At 42.7% G+C, this 27,172-nt stretch overlaps 1 protein-coding gene across 1 annotated transcript; it reads left to right on the top strand.

The window, feature by feature from the left end:
- Window positions 1-15,649: 15,649 nt before the first annotated feature.
- On the top strand, window positions 15,650-24,805 carry LOC121866546 (glycine-rich cell wall structural protein-like). The gene is made up of 5 exons (XM_042366313.1): window positions 15,650-15,783; window positions 21,184-22,227; window positions 22,411-22,568; window positions 23,940-24,120; window positions 24,777-24,805. The coding sequence occupies exons 1-5, from the start codon at window positions 15,750-15,752 to the stop codon at window positions 24,803-24,805; spliced, it is 1,446 nt and encodes a 481-aa protein (XP_042222247.1). The 5' UTR covers window positions 15,650-15,749.
- Window positions 24,806-27,172: the final 2,367 nt, after the last annotated feature.

The following is a 27,172-nucleotide window of genomic DNA, read 5'->3' as shown; positions in this document are numbered from 1 at the left end:
GTTTATGAGCTGCTCCCATCACTCCAAGGCAGACTTGTCATACCACCACCCCTCCCTATCCCTCCCCAACCCTTTCCCTCCCTACCCTTCCATCCCCCTTTCCCTCCCACCCCCTCCCTCCTAACCCCTCCAACAGAGTATATAGGCTGGCCAGTGCCGCCGACAAACTGTACAGCCAACGAGACACACATCTCTAAATTACCTACAATAACTAGCTTCACTGAATAGCCTCAATACACTATTAGATTTAACTAGACAATGTTAAGATAGTCAGCTCGGCAACTAGTTCTTATATTTCCAAGTTATAAACACATTTACTCCTTTCACCTACTGTTTCTCTACAAATAAAGATGGTGTAGGTGTGAGGTACAGGTGTGTGCAGGTGTAAGTGTGAGGTACAGGTGTGAGGTACAGGTGTGAGGTACAGGTGTGAGGTGCCATCATGCCCTCAGACTGTTGACACGTTAAATACATCTAAGAAATCTAATCAACATTTATCTAATTGGTCATTTTTACCCCTTATCAGTTTACTAGCCGTTCAGGGTGGAGAAACCTTATAATATTAGGTAGTGAGGATACCACCCTTCTCACATCCGACCCGGGCTGGGGATGGAACACAGGACATGGTAGAAAGAGGTACCACTCACCTGGTCTGTGGTCATAACTTCCGCTACACACACACACACACACACACACACACGATACAACAGAATATTTCACCTGTAATTAGTGTCCCTTCAGTGTATTATAATGTAACTGACCACAATATATTATTACCTTGTGTTTACAATGTGTGGCCGCAACTCTCACACTAAAACACTAATAAATATCACGTTAATTATCGGTAAATGAGAGTGAGTGAGCGACGATGTATCATAATTGTCACGGCGACACAATTTGTTTGGTAAAAAGTTAATAAAACAAATTTGTTATTGTATATTGTAATGTGTTATTTATATTGTAGAAAATAAGGGTATAAGATTTTTTTTTTTAGTTGTAAGGTTTAGTAAAATTAAATAGAGTTTGTTTATATTGGCCAAGAACTTATTATAAACACACACACCCCTACCATCTCCACCACCCCCATACCACCACCCCCACCTCCACCTCCACCATACCACCACCCCTACCTCCACCTCCACCACTATACCACCTCCAACACAGTATTAAACCACGACACAGTTCACAAGACATTCACAAAAGATTTCTCCTTCAAACTTAAATCTGAAATCAGGTTCTTAGTTTGGATTCCAACTTGGCTTAACCACATACAGCACCTGTGTCATCACTATCACAACCACCATCATCATCATCACTACCATCATCATCACTACCATCATCATCACTACCATCATCATCACTACCACCATCATCATCACTACCATCATCATCACTACCATCATCATCACTACCATCATCATCACTACCATCATCATCACTACCATCATCATCACTACCATCATCATCACTACCATCACCATCACTACCATCATCATCACTACCATCATCATCACTACCATCATCATCACTACCATCATTATCATAGATAGATCAACGTTATAACTTGACCTGAGCATAAGTGAAGTATATATATCACTATCACAAACAGCTATGTAAACTTTGTCAGATTTAGTTTACCTGGTGTGTTGTGTCTAATGCCGTCACAGGTGTACACAACAGAGGGGTGACGATCTCCTGGACACACACAAAACATCAAAATATGACAGTGTTAAAGGTATCCTGAAGAAGGTGGTACACTATATGACAGTGTTAAAGGTATCCTGAAGAAGTACACGGCGTACACTATATGACAGTGTTAAAGGTATCCTGAAGAAGGTGGTACACTATATGACAGTGTTAAAGGTATCCTGAAGAAGGTGGTACACTATAGGTCACTTTGCCTCCTGTTCTAGATCGTGATGGAGGAGGTGTTCCTCTGAGGGAGTGTGGGTGTCGTGAGCTGTTGCTGTGACTACCGAAGACACTGACAGATGCTTCCCCTGTGATTCCCTGACCACATACTTTATCACCCACACCTCTACCTCACACCCCCCCCTCCCTCCTCTCTACCTCTCGTATAAAAGACATTCTAAAATTGTTTCTCATTTGTTCTCTCCCTCTCTACCTCCCTACTTCTCTCCCTCTACCTCTCTCCCTCCCTCCCTCTCCATCTCCCTCCCTCTCCCTTTTACCTCCCTTCACTTCTCTTCATCAGTCATTTCCCTTCTTCTCCCCTCCCACAGAGAGAGACAGACAGAGAGAGAAAATGGGACAGACGGACAGACAGACAGAGATAAAGAGGAGGGGGGGGGGGGTACAGACAGAGGCACGCGACACCAGACTTGAGATATTGAGTTCATAAGACCAGCCGCCCACAACTTCCACCATCAGCGGCAGGAATGCATTCTGATGGGCGGAACTCTGAACTGGTACGACCATCACTCCCCTTTCCCACTCACTTATTCCCTCCCAACCTCCCTCCCACCATCCCTCCCTCCCTCTCACCATCCCTCCCTCCCTCCACCACACGCCCACGGACGCCAGACAGCAGTGATCAGACTAACCACGCCCTCGCTAACGTGTACCCGAGTCTAATTTTTGTTTTTAAAAGTCTGTGTGTAATTTTTGAAAGATAGGTACCCCCTACACACACACACACACACACACACACACAGATATAGTACACACATAATACTAATAGATTAAAAAATACTACGAACACCAGAGTTACACAGAGACAAATAAATTCAATTCAAGATACTGCATCACTTAGACCATCTCGTATAGTAATGAAGTGTTGATAATGATAACCTATTGAAACTTAGTACAGAAAATGTAATATAATTTTATAGAGTCTTGAGAGGAAATTATGATACGTGACTTTGTTGATGATACGCTACATAATTATCCTACCTGAATGATTATAGTGATAGACAGGTAACTTCTGCCTTAGTGAATAATAACAAATATGAAGAAAAAACCCACCTGTAATTAATAACAGATGCTCAGGTAACGTGTCATTACCACCTGTTCCACCTGTCTCTTATAACCTACCCTTTATCATCTTACCTTCTACAGATCATTAATGTCACCTCTAGAAGCTTTCATGACTTAAGTATAGATATTACTGGCGCCATTAAGTTCATTACAGTGTTCAGTGACGTTTAATGGCGCTTAGAATGTTTTATGATGGCGTAGTTGGTGAGGTATGGTCGGTGGGTGTGCAACTCTGAGTGGAATTATCTTCAGTAAAGGATATTTGTGAAGTTCCTTGATGAATGTGTTTATAGAGGCCTTTGATGTTTGTGACTATAAACACAAACAAGTGACTCTGTAAACACAAACATCAAGTGACTCTATAAACACAAACATCAAGTGACTCTGTAAACACAAACATCAAGTGACTCTATAAACACAAACATCAAGTGACTCTATAAACACAAACATCAAGTGACTCTATAAACACAAACATCAAGTGACTCTGTAAACACAAACATCAAGTGACTCTATAAACACAAACATCAAGTGACTCTGTAAACACAAACATCAAGAGACTCTATAAACACAAACATCAAGTGACTCTGTAAACACAAACATCAAGTGACTCTATAAACACAAACATCAAGTGACTCTGTAAACACAAACATCAAGTGACTCTATAAACACAAACATCAAGTGACTCTGTAAACACAAACATCAAGTGACTCTATAAACACAAAAAATAATGAACTTTGTAAAAATCTGTAGATTGAAATTTTTATAAAGTCGACAATCTGAGACACAACTTAAGTTAAATATTCCTGTCACTATTATACACAGTGTCATATGTTCCTTTACTCATAGAAAAATATCAATGTTTCTTACTGAACAGATAGGAACACACCGGATATGAAAACCATAGGAATAATCACTAAAAATATTTGATACTTATGAACCTCTGGATGAATTCTTTTACACAACAATTCTGCTTGATTATCGACTCAACACAACTGGTCGGGGAGCTTAAATACCTGCTCCCTGAAGAAACACGAAACCAACATTCATTATATCAGTTACTCAATATTAACGCTGCAGGACGCTAGGTGATTTATCAGTTTAACTCAGTAGGGTATGTGCCAGAATATTATAGGGGGCTGAAGGCTGGGGACTGAATGTTGGGGGCTGAAGGTTGAGGGGTTGAATGTTGGGGGCTGAATGTTGGGGGCTGAATGTTGGGGGCTGAAGGTTGGGGCTGAAGATTGAGGCTGAATGTTGGGGGCTGAAGGTTGAGGGCTGAATGTTGAGGGCTGAATGTTGGGGGCTGAAGGTTGGGGGGCTGAAGGTTGGGGGCTGAATGTTGGGGGCTGAAGATTGAGGGCTGAATGTTGGGGCTGAAGGTTGGGGCTGGGGGCTGAAGGCTGGAATCTCTCGTTACTGGGTGTCAAAGAAGACCACATGTTGGAATCTCATTTTACTGTGGTTAAAACCTTGTAGACATTAGTTAGAGAGGTAAGCCTGACCATTGACCCAGAGCCACAGTCATGAGCCACACCCTAGGAGCTAACCCCCACGTAATAGTCAGGGAACAGTTAGGGAACCAGATATATTACGGATGGACGGACAGACAGATGGAAACTACGAATGCTATATATCCCAGGGCTATTGATTATGAGGGGATTAAATAACACGTGTCACCTAACCTAACCTCACCTAACCTAACCTAACCTAACCTAACCTAACTGAAAACAACCAAATATTGAACAATGATGGAAGTTTAAGAAAAAAAAAATCAGAAACGAACATCAATGAATACAAGAGAACAAAGGATATGTATAAAAAAAAGGAACATATAAAGGGAAAAAATACATATATACATAGATAAGTTACCCATTTAGATGAGGTCGAACAAACGGGTTTTCTATGACAGGCAGGCGCCATAGGTCCCCTCTCTTGTGTACAGTACTACCACCTTCGGGGACTTCAATACTTCCTCCAGTAGTGATCCTCGAACCTCGGCCTCCAGTAGTGATCCTTCAACCTCGGCCTCCAGTAGTGATCCTTCAACCTCGGCCTCCAGTAGTGATCCTTCAACCTCGGCCTCCAGTAGTGATCCTCGAACCTCGGCCTCCAGTAGTGATCCTTCAACCTCGGCCTCCAGTAGTGATCCTTCAACCTCGGCCTCCAGTAGTGATCCTCGAACCTCGGCCTCCAGTAGTGATCCTCGAACCTCGGCCTCCAGTAGTGATCCTCGAACCTCGGCCTCCAGTAGTGATCCTTCAACCTCGGCCTCCAGTAGTGATCCTCGAACCTCGGCCTCCAGTAGTGATCCTTCAACCTCGGCCTCCAGTAGTGATCCTTCAACCTCGGCCTCCAGTAGTGATCCTCGAACCTCAGCCTCCAGTAGTGATCCTCGAACCTCAGCCTCCAAATAATAAGTGGAGTATAGGCTGGAGTGTTACATCATGGAGTAGGTGGAGTATTACTTAATGACTGAGCTATTATAACATGGAGTGGGTGGAGTACTGATTAAGAGGGCGGGTGGGTGGAGGGCTACAGCGTGACGTCATTTATCATTTAACCTGTCGACCCCACACGCTATGCTCACCCACACACACACACACACACACACACACACACACAGGAATAAGTTTGTGTTAATCAGATGAGGGCTATATTAGAGAGAGAGAGAGAGAGAGAGAGAGAGAGAGAGAGAGAGAGAGAGAGAGAGAGAGCATAAGACTGGAGGAAACTGCAGCGGGCCTATTGACCCATACTAGGCAGTCCCGTTTACACCCAACCCCTATCGCTCATATATCCATCCAACCTATGTTTGAAGTCAACCAGCGTATACGAGTTAATGATGATGTTTGGTAACTTGTTCCACTCATCCATCACTCTATTTCTATACCAGTGTTTACCTATTTCACGCCTAGATCTAAGTGATTTTAGATGTATATAAGGTCTTAGGCTATGATATAGTGGGATTTTAAACATTGTTTTGTAAGTACAGTATGCACAAAGCATGTGTTCCGACTTACGTACAAATCCGACTTACGAACGTCTTCAGGAACAGAAACCTCTCATAACCCGGGACCCCCTACTTTGTTAGCCTTGTTTCGAGAAAATATGCATTTTTGTCTTAGTTTAAGATTCCTACTTATCATTACCCCTAAATCTTTCTCACAGTCGGATTTCTCTTTAACAACATTATTCATCTGATATCTGGTTTCCCTGTTTACACCTCTTTGGCTAAGTAATTTACCTTTGTCCACGATTCGACACATTTGTTCAGATGTTCCTGGAGTTTTGCAATCCTCGTCAGGTTTAATTACACGCTCTATTTTAGTGTCATCAGCATATTTACTTATGTCGCTGTCTACGCCTATATCTACAGTATGTCGTTTATGTATATAATAAATGGTAATGGTCTAAGTACTGAGCCTTGGGGTACTCCACTAGCGACGTTACCACAATCGGATTAGTGACATTAATGCTAACTCTATTTCCTGTCCTGTAACCACGCCCTAATACAGTTAACATGGGGGCCCTGTCGAAGGCTTTACTAAAGTCTGGATAAACCACATCATAATCGTGCCCATCATCCGCTGATTCAAAAACAGTTGAAAAGAATGATAATAGATTTGTCAGACATGAACGCCCACTTGTGAAGTCATGTTGGGAATCATTGATCGGCTTGTGCTTCTCGAGGTGATTTCGTATAGAGTTTGAAATAACTGCTTCCACTAATTGGCGTACAATTGACGGTAGTTTGAGGATAGTGATCTATCTCCCTTCATGAAAATCGGTATCTATCAACTACTAACTTATCATTAAGAAATTCTGACAAATAAATCAATTAACATTTCAGTGTCTGTTAATGTCTCCTTCTGAAAAAAAAACCTCTTATACATTATGTTGACGCCATTTATAAGTGAATAAATCAGTATGGCAACAATGTGGGTGATATGTTTCATTACATTATATTTCTACGGTTTACCTGAAGAGTAATCCTCCCAGCATATTACACCTGCTGATTACACACCCTAACGCTAACGTAACGAAACATAACGTAATATAACCTAGCCTAACCAATGACTTTAAAACCTTATTGGGATTTCTATTATTTTTTGTAGGTGTGGTGGTGAGGAGGGAGGGAGGAGGAGGGAGGTAGGATGAAGGATAGGGTGGGTGGGTGGGTAGGAAGGAGGGTAGGATGGATAGTAGGTGGTAGGGTGGGGTTAAAGAAGGGAGGAAAGAGACACAGACAGACAGTGAATCAAATGAACTGACTAATATAACAGACAGGTTGTGAAACTCGTGGTAATTAAAATAATAATAATTCCACTAGGGGGGGGTGGGGGGGGGGGACTCGTTCATAATTAGCCTTAACTATTACCTGCTAATTATTTTACCTGGAAACATTTACCCATTGGCTTAAATTCTCACTTTTAACTTATTAATTAACAGCAATGCATCATGGTTCGGGGGAAAGGTAGGTAATGACTCGACACGTTCCCTTCTGTGTGTGTGTGTGTGTGTGTGTGTATGAATCGCACACACACACACACACACACACACACGCGCGAGAACTACCTTATACACAGTCATGCCGATAAAATATGAATGGAACTAACAATTAGAATAAAACAGGTCGGCTTAACATTAATTAGCTCCTATTTCACGCCTATCGATCACCTTTCATATTGGAGACTCACATCACTCATTCAAAATTATCAGCTGATGATATACACGAGTAATTATTTTTTGATCATTCATTTTTTATAGACATGAGGCTCTCAACACACACACACAGGTCTCAGGAAACGTGGAGTGAGTTCTTGATGAAGTAATGGAGTTGGTAATGTAACTCCTTTCTTTCATTTATATTGTATTTTATAAACTAGTGTCTAATAACTACGTCTGTTTTCATTTACCTAATCAACTTATATTATTCTCTGCAGTTGGTGAAGTGAAGGTAGTCGAGTACAGTGCCCGGCCACGGTGGTGTCTCTGTGTACCGAGTATTCACAGTGTCCCTAACAGTGCTGCCCTACGCTTATGGGATTCACTTTTACTCACAATGGTAGATTAATAAGACTTAAAACACTAGAATGATTACATGTACTCTCTCTAGCAGTACTGTATTAAACACGTGTACTCTCTCCACTGTATTAAACACTTGTACTCTCTCTACTGTATTAAACACGTGTACTCTCTCTACGGTACTCAACACTTGTACTCTCTCTACGGTACTCAACACTTGTACTCTCTCTACTGTACTCAACACTTGTACTCTCTCTACGGTACTCAACACTTGTACTCTCTCTACTGTACTCAACACTTGTACTCTCTCTACTGTACTCAACACGTAAATAACAAACATTGTTTACATAATAAACATATTACTACATTCTCCGCTCCCTTTTATACATTAAATATGCAAATATACCAAACGTGACTGGCAGCTTCTAATATACCAGTATACGTATGCGTATGTATGAATGTCGGCATGCATGATATCCTGGCGCGTGCATCAACGCAGTCGTGCACGCCCATGAAACTGCTTCACGCCTCAGTGTGTGTGGGCGGGCTGGCGGGTGCGAATCCGTGCAAGTCCGTGCGGGTGTTCCAGTGTTTACACGTGAAGATGTCAGTGTTGGCGCGGGTGACGGGGCGGTCGCTGTTACTCCCTCCACCACCACCGTCATCACCACCACCACCACCGTCATCACCACCACCACCGTCATCACCACCACCACCACCGTCATCACCACCACCACCAGTATCACTACCACCACCACAACTTTCCTTTTCGGGCGAGACACGAAGGATGTTGCGTCACTGTGGTGGAGCTGAAGACTACACCCTAACAACCAGGGGGTCACCTGACAGTGACACAACACACTGACAGTGACACAACACACTGACAGTGACACAACACACTGACAGTGACACAACACACTGACAGTGACACAACACACTGACAGTGACACAACACACTGACAGTGACACAACACACTGACAGTGACACAACACACTGACAGTGACACAACACACTGACAGTGACACAACACACAGTGACTGACAGTGACTGACGGTGACACAACACACTGACAGTGACACAACACACTGACAGTGACACAACACACTGACAGTGACACAACACACTGACAGTGACACAACACACTGACAGTGACACAACACACTGACAGTGCACTGACAGTGACACACACAACAGTGACACAACACACTGACAGTGACAACACACTGACAGTGACACAGTGACACAACACACTGACGGTGCACACAGTGACACAACACACTAACAGTGACACAACACACTGACAGTGACACAACACACTGACAGTGACACAACACACTGACGACACAACACACTGACACACACACTGACAGTGACACAACACACTGACAGTGACAGTGACACAACACACTGACAGTGACACAAACACGGTGACACAACACACTGACAGACACACACACTGACAGTGACACAACACACTGACAGTGACACAACACACTGACAGTGACACACACTGACAGTGACAGTGACACAACACACTGACAGTGACACAACACACTGACAGTGACACAACACACTGACAGTGACAACACACACACAACACACAGTGACACAACACACTGACAGTGACACAACACACTGACAGTGACACAACACACTAACAGTGACACAACACACTGACAGTGACACAACACACTAACAGTGACACAACACACACAGTGACACAACACTGACAGTGACACAACACACAACAGTGTGACAGTGACACAACACACAACAGTAACAGTGACACAACACACTGACAGTGACACACACACAACAGTGACACAACACACTGACAGTGACACAACACACTAACAGTGACATACGTATTAAACAGACATACCGACACTCAACAAACAGACAATGAGGTAGACATCAAGACAGACACACAGACACAACGAGACAGACACACAGACAACAACAGACATAACACAGACACACGATACAGACACACAGACAACACAGACAACAACGAGACAGACACACAGACAACAGAGACAGACACACAGACAACGAGACAGACACACAGACAACAGAGACAGACACACAACAACAGAGACAGACACACAGACAACGAGACAGACACACAGACAACAGAGACAGACACACAGACAACAGACAGACACACAGACAACGAGACAGACACACAACACGACAGACACACAGACAACAGACACACAGACAACGAGACAGACACACGAGACAACGATACACACAACAGAACAGACAACAGACAACAGAGACAGACACACAGACAACGAGACAGACACACAGACAACGAGACAGACACAGACAACAGAGACAGACACACAGACACAGAGACAGACACACAGACAACGAGACAGACACACAGACAACGAGACAGACACACAGACAACACAGACACACAACAACGATACAGACACACAGACAACGAGACAGACACACAGACAACAAGACAGACACACAGACAACAGAGACAGACACACAGACAACGAGACAGACACACAGACAACGAGAGACACACAGACAACGAGACAGACACACAGACAACGAGACAGACACACAGACAACGAGACAGACACACAGACAACAGAGACACAGACAGACACAGACAACGATACAGACACACAGACAACGATACAACACACAGACAACAGACAGACACAGACAACACAGACACAACGACGAGACAACACACAGACAACGAGACACGACACACAACAACGAGACAGACACACACGAACAACAGAACAGACAGAACACACAGACAACAGAGACAGACACACAGACAACGAGACAGACACACAGACAACGAGACAGACAGACACACACAACACAACAGCAACACAGACACACAGACAACGATACAGACACACAGACAACGAGACAGACACACAGACAAACGAGACAGACACACAGACAACAGAGACAGACACACAGACAACGAGACAGACACACAGACAACAGGAACAGACACACAGACAACGACAGACACACACAGACAAACGAGACAGACACACAGACAAACAGACAGACAGAACAGAGACAGACACACAGACAACAGACAGACACACAGACAACAGAGACAGACACACAGACAACAGACAGACACACAGACAACGAGACAGACACACAGACAGAGAGGCGTCAAGGGAGAGACAGTGTGGCGGGAGTGTGGTACTGAGCCAGGTTACGATCAGTGTCTGTGTGTGTCTGTCTGTGTGTGTTTTGTGTGTGTGTGTGTGTGTGTGTGTGTGTGTGTGTACGTTTTTGTGAATGTGTGTTTGTGTACGTTTTTATGAGTGTGTGTATGTGTGCGTTTGCATGTGTGTGTGGCGTGTATTGATGGTCTTACCACACACCCCTTACTATCCTACCACACACCCCTACTGTCCTACCATACACCCCTACTGTCCTACCACACACCCCCTACTAGCCTACCACACACCCCTACTAGTCTACCACACATACTACTACCACATACCCCTACTAGCCTACCACACACCCCTACTAGCCTACCACACACCCCTCCTAGCCTACCACACACCCCTACTAGCCTACCACACATTTTATGCTCTTTTATTCCTGTTTCGTCTAGTTTGAAAATTTTACTTAATCCTAGTGTCGGATATTTGACCTCGACAACAATAATAATAATCCGTGAACATTCTACTGGACCTAGATCCTATTTCAGTCTTTTCCACAGCAGCGATAACCCCATCACCTGGTCTCTGATTCACAAGGTGTAGGAAGGTGAGCTAATGAACTGGATATAAATGTACACTAATTAATGGTTCCTATGAGTGAATAGGTTCTCAGGTATTCTCTCAGTTACCTATTTGAGCTTATAAACCCCTACAATTATATGCTGAGAGTATCACGGTAACGCAAGAGTTTTAAATGACTATTAAAAAAAATTGTATTAAGTTATGCTAGAAATCTTGACTATTAGATCAATTTTACACAAGGTAACTTAGCTGTTGCCAGGATGGGGGCGATGATAAAACTTAAATTCCCTGGACTGTAAAATAAGCTACAATCTGTCACCTTCCTACAGATGTTAAAATTAATATCTATCAGTATATTCTTAACTTAACCTAAATGCTAATAATTAATAAACCGACTGTGTAATCAATTCCACCTTGAACACAACATGATGGACTGAAAAAACACACAGAACTAGGTGGCTAAATGTATCGTTATCATGTCAAGGAGAGAAGAATAAATCTGGAGATGTTATAACAGTGATTTTCCTACCTATGTACCCAAGGCGACAATGTTACCAATGGTTCGCCCCAATATGATCCTGAATACAATTTGGATGATATTGTGAAGAATAATATTAAATCCTATCTCATTGAAGATGCCAGGACTACTACTACTATATCGCCGAGGTGTTTAATAATCCTCTCGTCAATATAGAGATGCAGTCAAGAGATGCTCCACCCCCCTTCCTAAAGAGCGAGCTGGTATACCGAGTTGTAGGGGCAGTGGACATAAATAAAGGGTGGACAAATGTTTCTGCTGTCCTCAGATGGTGACCAGAACGAGATATCTCTGTCTGCCTGTCTGTCTGTCTGTCTGTCTGTCTTATCTGTCATGGGCCTGTTTTCTTGTATTTTATCTCTCCTATCTTCTCTCTCATTTCTCTTATGTTTGTCTGTTTCTGTCGTCTATCTCAATGTCATTCTCTTCATTTCTGTCACACACACAGACACTGAGTAACACCCGTCTGCCCTCCTGACCCTCGTAGTCATTCACATCATTACTCTTCACTACAAACATACGCCAAGTTGGATGCAGCTGTTTCCATATATATAATCATAGACACCTGTACCTGTGTTAATTGGGTATGAGCACACTGGAAGGGTTCACTGTGTGTGTGTTATGTAGTGGCGGCCTGGAGTATAAACGCTGGGATGGCGGGAGTTAGTGTTTACGTCGCTTGTACTCAGAATCATCGCGTTCTGGTTAGAATTCCGTTTTCTATTTCACTATTGAGTTTGTTTAGAAGACATATATTCATTTTCTTATTTATATCAATGAATATAAAATTTCTTTAAAGTTTCATCTTGATAAATGGGAAAAATATTAAAGTTTTTATACTTTTAGAGAGGGAAATATAATACTTTTACAAATTTACCTAACTTTTGACGAGTGTATGGCCTGTTATCAAAGTACTTCTCAAGAGGTAATTTTAGATACGTTGAGCTATTTATAGTTTCTGGGGGGGGATGCAACATCATACAAATATCAACAAGACTTATATATTAATAAATAAAGATTCTATCAAATAAATACAACAAAATTACAGCATCTAACATTAAAAGAGAATACAACATCCAAAGTAATGGGGGGGGTTAGAGGGGAGGGACGAGGGAGGGAGGGGAGGAGGACGAGAGAGAGAGAGAGAGAGAGAGAGAGAGAGAGAGAGGGAGGGAGGGAGGGAGACGGACTTGGATTTTAAGAGCCTTCACCAACTAGACCCTTGTAAGAGGTTATTGGTCACACTCACACTCGTAGCTGTAAACTGAGTCATCGTAAAAAAAAAAATCCCCATTTCTCTAATATATTTACAATAACAATCTTCAATTTACAGATTTACACTTAATCCTCATTCATAAACATCATCAAATACAAACTTACACTGAGAGATATACAGTTAGCCTACTAAAGACCGTCCGTCACTCCTTCTGAACCACGAACCCCAGAGATTCAGACTCATGAATCCGAAGCATTTATGGTACAAAATAATGTATCAGTGTACTGCTTCGGGTTCACGAATCTGAATCTCTGGGGTTCGTGGTTCAGGGAGGAGATACGAATGGACTTTAATAGTTAACAGTACACTTCATCTTCAGAAGCAAATAATAATAATAATAATACTAAATAAATAACAAGTTACCATCTATCAATTCTATCTTGATTTAAAAGGTTTCATCAGCACGTTACCGTCGGCCCCTGGAGCCTCGCCCTGGGACCCACTACCAGCGGAGGTGTAAATTTTACATCAAGTAGAACGAGTCGACAAAACCCAAGTCTGATCACATCTTAACTGTGTGTTGACGAGCGGGTGGAGGAAGGGAGAGGGGGAAGAGAGAGGGAGGGGGAAAGGAAGAGGGGTGGAAGAGGAGGGAATGGAGAGGAAGAGGAAGAGGGAATATGGGGGGGAAGTGGAAATGGGAGAAGAGTTGGAAGTGGAGAAGGTGGGGGTGGGGACAGTGGATGGATGGATTAAAGATGAACAGAGAGAGAGAGAGAGAGAGAGAGAGAGAGATAGATAATTGTTTTAAAATCAACAGTGGAGACTAATTTGTGACCCAACCTTAAGTGTGTGTGTGTGTGTGTGTGTGTGTGTGTGTGTGTGTGTGTGCCAACCTGAGTGTGAGCTTAAGGTACACCCCGTTGCTCCAGGGTGATACTCAGACGGTGTTAAAGACTCTTAGTATTCTCAAGAGGAGCGAGTAGAGGGGCCCTGACAAGAGTGATGGCGGTGGTGGAGACGTGAGGGCTTGAGGAAGGTCCTACAGTACCTGACCCACAACCTAACCTGACCCACAACCACAACCACAACCTAACCTAACCTGACCTGACCCACAACCTAACCTAACCTGACCTGATCCACAACCACAACCTCACCTAACCTGATCCACAACCACAACCTAACCCACAACCTAACCTAACCTGATCCACAACCACAACCTAACCCACAACCACAACCTAACCTGATCCACAACCACAACCTAACCTAACCTGCACACCACCTACGTCACTGTAAAATATTAGGTACACATTTACAGCTGGGTGGACTTGGGGGTGGGGGTAGGACACGAGGCGACCACACCCTGTAGTGATAAATAGAACTCATCATTAAAAGCTGAACACCTTATAGAATTTCTGGACTTACAGGTGATCTTGTCTCATTACCTGACTTGTGAGGAGTCCCATACATAAACAACAACAGCAACAAACAACAATATTCTCTAAGGGTTTGTTAATAATAAATAATAATAAATAAATAATTTTTTTTAATATTTGTGTTAATAATAAAAGTAAATCGATATGTTCAATAATTATTTCCTTATGATTTTCTTTTTATCAGAGTATAACTTTTCCACTGTATTATCATGTTGGGATTTATTGATTCGTTTGATCAGTATAATCTAACGCTGTAAACATTGATCTAACATTCTTACCGAGTTATGTTACGTTATAATACCGAGATCATGAAACGTAATGTAATGAGTGTTCTTTACATTAACACAATACCCCATCAATAATTCTCTATGTAAGCAACTTTATAAACAATTCTTATCCATCAAACTAATTTAATCTTTTTTTTTTATGATTTATGTTTCCGAAAGCACAAAATACCTCGCACTTTCCAACCGAATGAAATAAAAAGTTTAACATGTAACAAGTGACATCATTCTTCATCCCCCCCTCATCCTTCACCCCACCTACCCCTCCCTCCTCTACCCCGCCCCTCCTCCCTCACCCCACCTACCCCTCCCTCCTTTACCCCGCCCCTCCTCCCTCACCCCCACCCGTCCCCGTAAGTTATAAATGGAGGGAAATGGAATTAACTCGTCACAGGCGGCTGGGGTGTGATGAGGACTACACACTGTGATCTCCCCTTGTGAATGTGTGCCTCTCTCTCTCTCTCTCTCTATCTGGACTACCGTAACTCGACACTGACGCAGCCATGGGTGGATTACCTCGTACTGTTCTGGTGTTCGGTAAGTGCCAACGTTATTATACTGTCTATAGGGAGTGACAGTGTGGAGTCGTCAGTGTCTGTACTATATACAGTGTTGAAAAAAATACCACGAACAGGGTAGATAATGAATTATTTAGCTTTTAGTTACGAAACAGCTAAAGCTAACCTAAAAAACCTAATATATAAATCCTAACCTATCAAACCTAAGATAATAGGTTAGGTTAGGCTTTATATGGATAGGTTAGATCGTGTCGCCAACTTTCAAAACAAAACAATAAATGATGGAGCTCTCTTGATCGTGGAACTTCCCCAACACTGTACATTTTGCCGCGCGTTTTGTTTTGGTGTTGCCAGAGATGCCAGTGAGACGCTTTTGTAAATGTGTACTCAGAAAAAGGCTGCTATAAACACCAAAAGCTCCTCAGTGTAAGGACCACAACGAGTATACCAACAAAAACCTGAGATGTCAACAAGTATCATTCCTCGCTTACTATGCCATTTTTCACCGAGACAGCCATACGAAAAGGGCCAACCACTATGTACAGTAATAAACCTTAAATTAGAGTCCAAAACCACGCCCTAGTGCCATATATATTCTCTAATGGTTGGAATTGGAGGAGATAATATTCTAGACTGGATTAGGGAGTGGTTACAGGACAAGAAACAGAGAGTTAGCATTAACGGCACTAAATCTGATTGGGGTAACGTCGCTAGTGGAGTACCCCAAGGCTCAGTGCTTGGACCATTACTATTTATTATACACATAAACAACATAGATATAGGCGTAGACAGCAACATAGGTAAATTTGCTGACGACATTAAAATAGGGCGTGTAATTAAATCTAACGAGGAGTGGAGGTAAAATTAACTAATTCCAATATTATAAATTAATTTTATTAGAATTAGTTAATTTTACCGCCACACCACCCCGTTAAGTACTGTCCTGTGGTGTCCCTCGGGACTCATTTAGTTTAAAACTCGGGTTGAAACACAACGACCCTCTTCAAGGGAAGATGTTGTTTAATAATATGAGTGTTAGTCTGCACTCCCTCGAGAGACGTAGAGTGAGAGGCGATATGATAGAAGTGTATAAATGGAAGTCAGGTTTAATAAAGGTGATATAACAAAGGTACTTAAATTATCGGACCAGGAGCGAACTCGTAGCAATGGTTTTAAATTAGACAAATTTAGATTTTGGCGCGAAATAGGTAAATACTGGTTTGGAAATAGAGTAGTGGATGAGTGGAACAAGTTACCAAACATCATCATTAACTCGAATAGCTGGATAGCTTCAAACATAGGTTGGGTGGATACATGAGCGATAGGGGTTGGGTGTAAACGGGACTGCCCATTATGGGTCAATAGGCCCGCTGCAGTTTCCTCCATTCTTATGTTCTTATGTTAGTGACAAACGCTTTCAGTATACGTCTAGTGGTGAGGTGTTAAGTGGCACAACTAATCCCCAAAACTAAAGACAATAGTTTGTTTTACACCACCGAGTCTCAACACACAACACATACTCTCAACCTAGACCAAACACTACTGTAAAACAACTTTGTATGAACCTACAAATGACCTTCCTGGTTTTAAATATTCTGTGATTATTTCAACACCTGTAACACAAAACTAATTAGGGGAAGGTAACAATGCACAACTGGTGATCATCTAGATAGAGAAAAACTAAGCAATAAAAAATACTTATAATTAATATACATAATTGTCGGCTCTTTTAAAATACTTACTATAGTGATCAGAACATTTAGGGAAAAATGAACGAAATCGAACAATTCCTTCCGGTGGTAACGGTGTTCTCATACTCTACGCTATAGTTCTGTACAGGTACTTACACCACACTGTTTATACTTCATAATAACACCACTGTATCAATATACTCTCCACTCGTTACAGTCAATGTCTTCATGGTGGGGTGGCACTAACCCATATTCTTTATATTTTAAATTAGTTTACCAAATCGTTACAATTAAATGTTTGTCCACAATTTTCTTAACGTTCTTTGTCCTCAAGGTTACTGCTATAACACTGAGATGTGCAAGTGTCTAACGTGGCCGGCAGCCCAAGTGGCTAACTCGCCGATCAGTGAAGTTGAGTGCTAGCATGGACTTGGTCATATACTCATTCAGTACTTTCTTCACCTGCTCCAATAACAACGATACATAACTTGGTGACGACTGGTAGCTCTCAAAGGGCTAAATAATTTACAGTTCTTACCTCAAACAGTTGTAAATGGAGAAATCGGCGGTTCTTGTGACGGGACAGAAGTCGGGAGACATTAACCTTCTTGTGTGTAGGGTGAGGCAGGTGCTGGACACACTAGTGGCCGGCCGGGCCGCAGGGGTAAATATTTTGATTGTGGAATACGGGACTATGTTTTTCTTAACTCAATTTTCTATGCTTGACTTAAAATATATACAATTATAAATAAAACAAATAAATAAATTAATTAATTAATTAAATACATACGTATGTACTGTACATATAACATATTGTTCATATATCATTGTACTTTTCATAGATTAAGTAATATGTGGCAGCAGTTCGATGCCAAACATTACATTTCATAATAATGTTTTTTTTTGTATAGCATGAATTTGACAAATATTTATACCTATTCTTGTTGCATTTTCTTATGTATTCCACCGTGGGTTGACTCAGTCATCAATATACCCGGACTAACCCACTAGACCCTTTCTGTACCCACACTGCCCCCTCCCACACCTCTCCTCCCACTACAACACTGCCCCCTCCCACACCTCTCCTCCCACTACAACACTGCCCCCTCTCATCACCCACCTCCACATGCATCAAAACAAGTCCAAAATAAAATCAACTATAACGAAAATGAAGGAAATAATCCCAAGCTTAAGAGGTATATAATCTACCCTCGTAAATTATAGTATTTCAGGTAAATAATCAAGAGGTGTTTAGGTACCACGTATGAAACACCCACACACACACACACACACACACACCCACCCACACACACACACACACCCACACACACACACACCCACACCCACACACCCACACGAACAGTTGTAAATCACTCACTTACCTGGGTACAATAACTCATATATCACCTTATAATCACGCGAGCAATTACCTAAACAAGTGACGTGACCAAACTGTGCGACTCATTCCCTCATAGTGCGTCATTAGAACGGATGATTTAATACAGTAAAGTATATATAAAGTGATTATAAATACAATTGAAAGTATATATAGTAATTATAAGTAAAATTGAAAGTAATGTATTAAATATCAGTTGGATAATATATAAAATTATACTTTCTAGATTTGTTAATGACAAGGCTGTAGGTAATTAATTAACTTTCTATATGACTAGTTAGAATTGTTAGGTGGTAATTGAAGCTTATGTTGATTAATAGAAGGTACAAAGAGTTAAATTACCTGGGTTAAATAGTGTCATAGGTGGAGTTAGAAAGATATGACACAATAGAGAGAGGAGTTGAAATAGATAAGGAATTAGTAGACATTATTCCTTCTGTGGTGCTGCACTGCTTCTTTGTGTGGTGCTGCACTGCTTCTTTGTGTGGTACTGCACTGCTTCTTTGTGTGGTACTGCAATGCTTCTTTGTGTGGTACTGCAATGGTACTGCAGTGCTTTTGTGTGGTGCTGCAATGCTTCTTTGTATGGTACATTAGTGCTTCATTGTGTGGTGCTGCAATGCTTCTTTGTATGGTACATCAGTGCTTCTTTGTGTGGTGCTGCAGTGCTTCCATTGTGTGGTGCTGCACTGCTTCCTCTGTGTGGTGCTGCACTACTTCCATTGTGTGGTGCTGCACTGCTTCTTTGTATGGTACATCAGTGCTTCTTTGTGTGGTGCTGCAATGCTTCTTTGTGTGGTACATCAATGCTTCTTTGTGTGGTGCTGCAGTGCTTCCATTGTGTGGTGCTGCAATGCTTCTGCAATGCTTCTTTGTGTGTGCTGCAGTGCTTCCACAATGCTTCTGTGGTGCTGCACTGCTTCTGCTGCACATTCCAGTGCTTTGTGTGTGCTGCTGCAATGCTTCTTTGTGTGGTGCTGCGCATCCATGTGGTGGTGCCATCTGCTTCTTTGTGTGGTGCTGCACTGCTTCTTTGTATGGTACATCAGTGCTTCCATTGTGTGGTGCTGCAGTGCTTCTTTGTGTGGTACATCAGTGCTTCTTTATATAGTGCTACAGTGCTTCTTCGTGTGGTACTATCGTGGACAAAAGTTCGCTCCCTGTAGTGAAACCGAGTCACGGGAACGAGTCTCCGAACTGACTTACCCTGATTGTTATCTGGTGCGGGTGTGCTGTGCGGGTCGATGCTGCTTCACTTTGGGAAGGAGCGAATTTTTGTCCACAATAGTACATCAGTGCTTCCTTGTATAGTGCTGCAATGCTTCCTTGTGTGGTGCTGCAATGCTTCTCTGTATGGTACATCAGTGCTTCTTTGTGTGGTGGTGATGCAGTGTTCATATGAGTCATGAGAACGTAGCACTTAATTAACATGCAGGTAACAGCGACAGGTGATAACAGTGTTGACATAATGATCAAGTGTGATAATCCAACTACATTACCTAACCTAACCTAACCTAATCCTAACATAATCCTAACATAAACCTAACATAAACCTAACCTAACCTAACCAGACGTTTGTTATACTGTTTATGGTTTTATGAATGTGGTGTTGGAATTTCCTTCATATTATTATCAACAGTGTGTGGGTGTGGGAGGAGGATGCTGTGGGTGTGTGGGTGTGGGAGGAGGGTGTTGTGTGTGGGGGGTGTTGTGTGTGGGGGTGTTGTGTGTGTGTGTGTGTGTGTGTATTCAGATTCAGTTATTTACCTTCAAGCAGAGGTTGTCAAATTAATCGCATTTTGCCTCAATTATTCGTCCCATTCATCATAATTATCACTTTTATTCCTTCTAACTTGTCTCTTGGGTGTAAGTAGTAACTCATTTGTTTTCCTCTCAACAAACTTTTCTCCTGGGAGCTATAAGTGAGAGATAGAGTTAAAATATAGAGTTTTTTTGGGGGGTGGGGGTGGTTCTTTGTGTTCTATACTCTATACCATTCTATTTCCTATGAGTCTATAAGATAAAGAGCTCTATATTGATGTAGAAACGGCACAGGTGACTCTTATCATTAACCTTTAAACAAAATATACCTGGGTAATCTGATCATGGTTAACTATATACCTTAATCACGTCGGAGTCTTAAGGTTAAATAAACGTTCCTTCGCTCTCCTTATAATACGTTAGGGGGAAGGAGGAAGGTTTACATCTAAAGAATCCTTGATATAACGGACTTTCCTCTGTATATAGTCCGTTAAATGGAGGTTTTTACTGTATATCATGTACGGTATGTTCTTCTGCTGCTGCGTCTAATAAGTCATCTCTTTCTCTACAGTTTTGGTCTTCGTCGCCGCTAATCCCATCCTCCACCTTCAAGCCTTCAACCAGTTCCTCAGGACCTTCTCCAAATTCAACCACTTCAACAATGGGATCCCTGGGGCAGTTCCTGTAACTACCCAGGGAAGCATCAGTGACGGCGTTGGTGGTGGTGACGAGAGTAGTGGTGGTGATAGTGGTGATGATATAGACAGCGGTGAATTTGTTGGTATTGGGAAGGTAGACATAGGTAGTGCGGCAGTTCGTGGTGGTGGTGATGGGATGATACAAGGGTTCAGGAACAGCAACAGAATGAGAAACGTTAACAGTGGAGTTGGTGGTGGAGGCTTCGGTGGTGGGAGTGGAAGCAGTGGTGGAGGTAACAGACGAAGCCTAGCTTGGAGAGGCTTCAACGTCGGTAGTAGTGTACGACCCAGCTTCGTGAGGAGTAACCGAGTGAGAAATGCCAACAGAGACACTGATGTGAGGACTGTCAGAGGCAGGGAGGGTAGTGCTGATGGAACCTTTGGTGGCGCCAGTGTTGGTAATGATGGCAGGGGCTTTAGTAGTGCAAGTGTTGGTACTGCCGGAAATGGCTTTGGTGATGCAAGTTTTGGTACTGTTGGTAGAGACTTTAGTGGTGCAAGTTTTGGTACTGCTGGTAGAGACTTTAGTGGTGCAAGTTTTGATAATGCTGGCAGAAGGTTTAGTACTGCAAGTGTTGGTAGTGGTGCTAGAAGAGACACTGGTGGTAGTAGCTACTCTGATACCCGTTCAAGTACTGCTGTCAGAGGCTTCGGTAATGCAAATGGTGGTAATACTGGCAGTGGCTTCAGTGGTTCAAGTGGTGTCAATGCTGTCCGAGTCTTTAGTAGAAAGAATACAGGGTTTGGTGGCAACAGTAGAGCCAATGCCAACAGTGACGTGAGTGTGGAGAGTAGAGGTGGTGGTGACAGAGCCTTTGGTGGTAATGGTATAGAACAGCTGGTGGAAGAAAACAAAGGCAGAAGTATTGGCGCTGGTGCTGTTGGAAGGAGCGGCTATGGTAGTGGAGGTGGTGGTGGTACCAGTGGAGGTGGTGGCACAGGGGGCGGTGGTGGGGGTAGTGGAGGTGGCAGTGGTGGGGGTAGTGTTGGTAGTGGAGGTGGCAGTGGTGGGGGTAGTGGTGGTAGTGGAGGTGGCAGTGGTGGGGGTAGTGGAGGTGGTGGCAGTGGAGGAGGTGGTGGTGGTAGCGGTGGTGGAGGAGGAGGAGGGGGAGGCTGGAGTCTCGCATCTGCCGTGGCTGGAGGTGGAATACCCGGTCAAGACTACCCAATCCTCGCCTCAGTGCCCAACACCGGGTTCTCCTGCATTGGTCAGGTGCCGGGGTATTACGCGGACACCTCCCCAGACGCCGGCTGTCAGGTGAGTCGTGTGTGTCTCTCTGTCAAGTGATATCCTCTGCTATGACGTCAAAAACCTCCTCAATGATGTAACCTGGTGCTAATAGATGTCGGGAGAATGATTGATGTCAGCTGTTATATCAGATGGTGATGTCACTAAACGTCAAGATATGCTGATAGACTGGATTTGATTTCATTAATTGTCATGTCAGCGTAAATATGAAGTCACGTAGTCATTTCAGATAGAGTAAATCTTTTGTGTCATGTCAGGTGATGTCAAATGAGATGTCAAGATGCTGTCAAGTAATGTTTTTTGTTGGTAATGTGTATCTGAAGGTGACTGTAAAGTGTTGTCAGTGTACGTGGTAAGTTGTCAAGTAATGCACAGAGTTGTCAAGTGATGTGTATAAACTGTCAGGCGATGTGATGAGCTGTCAAGTGATGTGCTAGAGTTGTCAAGTGATGTGTATGAACTGTCAGGCGATGTGATGAGCTGTCAAGTGATGTGCTAGAGTTGTCAAGTGATGTGTATGAACTGTCAGGCGATGTGATGAGCTGTCAAGTAATGTGCTAGAGTTGTCAAGTGATGTGTATGAACTGTCAGGCGATGTGATGAGCTGTCAAGTGATGTGCAGAGGTGTCAAGTGATGTGATGTGATGTGATGTCAAGTGATGTGCTGTGATGTCAACAGTAAACATCTTTGGGACTAACATGTGACCTTACCCCCAAAAAAATTACCATTCGACACTGTGACCTCCTCTACCAGCCTGCTGACCTGATACTGACCTCAACCCCCAATTGGCTGACAGTGAGATGACCTGTTGACCTGACAGCTAAGTACTGGTGACCGTAAAGACGCCCTTGTATGGCTGACTGACTAACTTGAACCATCAGTCATGTTCAGTCATAAATCAGGTAAGTGTGTATGTGTAAGTCATTGAGGTAATTTAAATCTTCGTCTCATAAGTGATGTTTTATGAGTCTTCCTGTTGTGAGTTTAACTTTATGAGCCTTCTTGATGGTGAGGTAGGAGGGGAGGGTGGGTGGGGAGGGTGGGTGGGGTAGGGGAGGGGGGGTAGGGGAGGGTAGGAGGGGAAGGTGGGTGGGTAAAGAAAGTCAACGAGAGACAACTGGATAAGAAATGGGCAGACGTAGAAATCAGCCCCCAAAGGCGGCCTCCGACCCTATCTTGTAATTATCGTAACTTATCGCTCTCGTCCGTAAGCTTAGTGTAGGAGAGAGGGAGAGAGAGAGAGTTTTTTACACTAGAAATGAAAGATAAATAAATACATCGTTTCTATATTTACGATCACTACTCACTATAGTTCACTACTAACATGCAGAATACACATGAAAAAGCTCAGAATTCTTTTTATTTCCGTTTATTTGCAGGTGTTCCATATCTGTCAGGTAGGAGGGAGGAAGACATCGTTCCTGTGTCCAAACGGCACCATCTTCAACCAGCAGTTCTTCGTGTGTGACTGGTGGTTCAACTTCGACTGCACCACCGCTGATCAGTTCTACGACCTCAACAATGAGATCGGGAGAGTACCTAGTAGAGGGGGAGGAGGAGGTGGTGGAGGTAGTGGAGGAGGTGGTGGAGGTAGTGGAGGAGGAGGCGGAGGAGGAGGGAGTTACGCTGGAGGTGGAGGTGTTCGTCCTCCCAGTAGCCAGTACGGAGCACCAACCCGGTAACACTGGTAACACAGAACCGGTTCTTGTACAGTCAGGATGAGAGAAAACGACTAATACTCTCAACACGTCTCCCGGTAACTACAGTGTGATCGAACTACACTGACAGATCATCACCTTTGTCATTTAATATTGTAACGTTATTAGTTATTCATGAAAGACAATAATAATACCATCTGCCTTGAGAGTCGTGGACGGTAATACACAAGAAACAATATAGGAAGAAGCGACTTGTAATAACCATGTAATAGAAAATCTCTTTACTCACATCTTTAAAACTTTCAGTGTTTACCTTGACTACATAATGTATATATTATATTACAAAAGACAAAAAAATCTACAGTTGTCGTCAGAATTCTCTTTCCTCATCTACATAACACAACACAAGTGAACGACACCACTATTATATGCTAGTAAAAAGACTATTTACCTATTGATCACTCCCTCTTACTCACACTCAGTAATCATTTCTTATCAGGGCAAAATATATGTTCTTAGTATTAACACTGATACACAATTGCTCATACTATTTCACAGACGAATCATTGGTAAAATCTCACACATAAACCACCATCTCTCCATACTGAAATTAGGACAGGGTTGTATTATGTGATAAGCTATACATCGGACTGAATCACACACCTACACTAGTTATTACAAGGTGTGTAGTTAACCTCTCTGTAGTTTGTTGTGTTTTGTATATTACCTGTTGTTGTTGTACCCGGAGTCAGGTAGCATATTATTAACTGCTGTATGATATAGTAGGTAGTTTTAGGTGCCATTAATGTGAAGCAGGAAGAATTGTTATCGTTTTATCATTAATAGTTGTTATCTATAGTTATCTTGTGTATAATCTTAATAGTGTGTGAGCTTCAAAGGCTAAGTCGTTGAAGCTAAGAGAGAGACAATTTATAACTATGAAGTAATTGTTTGTTTAGAAATATGTTGAAATAAAAGAGTTTTATTATTTATAAATGTGTATTAATTTACCTCCCGTTGTTATATTTGTGAGAATAAATATTGACCCAATTATAATGATAAAATAACTAATGAACAAACAGGTAATATATTTTGTTGTTTTTATGTACAATCATTCAAAAAAATATGTGTACTTAGGGTGATCGATGAATTTCAGAATGAACACTGTGACTCCTGTTGTCTCGGTAGAGTTGTCAAAATCCTTCGTCCGTTGTGTCATATTTTCTCAACACAATTTTGTAAAGATATTTTTTATGAGTGACTGTACAAGCTGTTCTAAACCGTGTGAATGGTAATGGTTGAGTAATACCATTAATATAACACCGTTGTCCTAATTATAATACTTTAAGGGAATTTTTACCTAACAAGAAACCATTTACTGTCACCTGAACAACAACAGGAAGTCTTTGGGTGTTGTAGTATACACAGTGAGTTAATTTACACACAGGGGGAGTCCGAGAACTACACCCCCTCCCCCCCCACCCCGTCGGAGAATTCTAGGAACCACTTGAAAGACACAGACACAGGCGGACAGTAATGAGTTAGAACAGAGAGATAGTTCCAGCTGATAACAAAGACCTTGGTTACCCCATGACCGTGTGTACAGACCACAGGGTGTACACACTATACAGACGCGTCCTTGTATGATCGATGAGTGACACAATACTGAGACAGACACACTTACCAGACCATGACCCAGGTAGGTACAGTACAGGAGCTGCTATGCCTTCCTGCAGCCACGAACTAGATCAGCTGCGGTAAGCATAGTCCTTCCTTCCTCTTACTGAAATACGGACTGAAAACTCAAGAAGGATTTCGTGGGAAGATATTTTAAAACTTATTGCTTGAATATTTTATAAACAGAGGTATTCCTTAGCGGAGGGGTGGTGGAGGTCTAGGAGTGTGACATGAGGGAGGGAGTGTGGCAGAAGGGAGGGAGGGAGTGTGGCAGAAGGGAGGGAGGGAGTGTGGCAGGAGGGAGGGAGGGAGTGTGGCAGGAGGGAGGAAGGGAGTGTGGCAGGAGAGACGGAGGGAAAGAGGGAGCAGGGAGGGTTGTATCTCCACGGCCAGAAAGCGACGTGATGTTGCATAAAAGTTTTGCATGTACGGACACACTCAACTTTCTTGATGATTTATACCGAGGTGAACAGTTACGTGTGGGAAGGTGTTGGTGAGTGACGTCATCGTGTTATGGTAGAGAGCCAGTGATGGTAGATGAGCCACCTCACACCATCAGTTGATAAATAAAAGTTAGTTTTAAAAACAACTTATCGATGTAATAACTAGACGTACTTTAGGTTTAACTCTTTTAACCCAAATAGAACTAATTAATTTGTGAATTATTAAAAGTTTAATGTTGTCAAGAAGAGACACCAAAAATTCAAGAACCTGATAGGTGAAGCCTCTAAATACACAACAACAGCAAAGCAGCAAGAAAATTCACTTTAGGAGATGGATCTTGATACACTGGTTCCTGTCCTCTCTCTCTCTCTCTCTCTCTCTCTGAACTGACCAACACACCATCACAGTGAACTACCTGGGCTACACACAGGTGCAGGAGGACACCTTACACTAGCTGTCATAGAACTTTGTTATTCCGACACACTGATGACATCTACACAAAGGACAAGAGATACGCGGAAACTTCCCATAGAGGCGACAACATAAATAAGATAAAAAGTTAAGTGACTACTCGTGTTGTGGCAGCAGTTGTTGAGTACAGAGGAGCTGCTTCGGGAGATGAACAACACGTACCGGAAGCTGTGCACGGCAGGAGACAAGTCTTGTGTAACTTTGCTCCAGTTGTGTCTTCCTGGAGACGCCCGCGGGACGCTTGGCTTGAGCCGCCCCCGGTGAGGACCAGCAGCCTTGTCGCCGCCAGCAGGTGCCACCCAGCTCACACACACACACACACACACACATACATTTCCTTAACTCTTCTTTATAGATTAAAT

Source organism: Homarus americanus, unplaced genomic scaffold (genome assembly GCF_018991925.1).
Source record: "Homarus americanus isolate GMGI-L3 unplaced genomic scaffold, GMGI_Hamer_2.0 scaffold16430, whole genome shotgun sequence".
Lineage (NCBI taxonomy): Eukaryota > Metazoa > Arthropoda > Malacostraca > Decapoda > Nephropidae > Homarus > Homarus americanus.
This window is presented reverse-complemented; position numbering and strand designations above follow the sequence as displayed.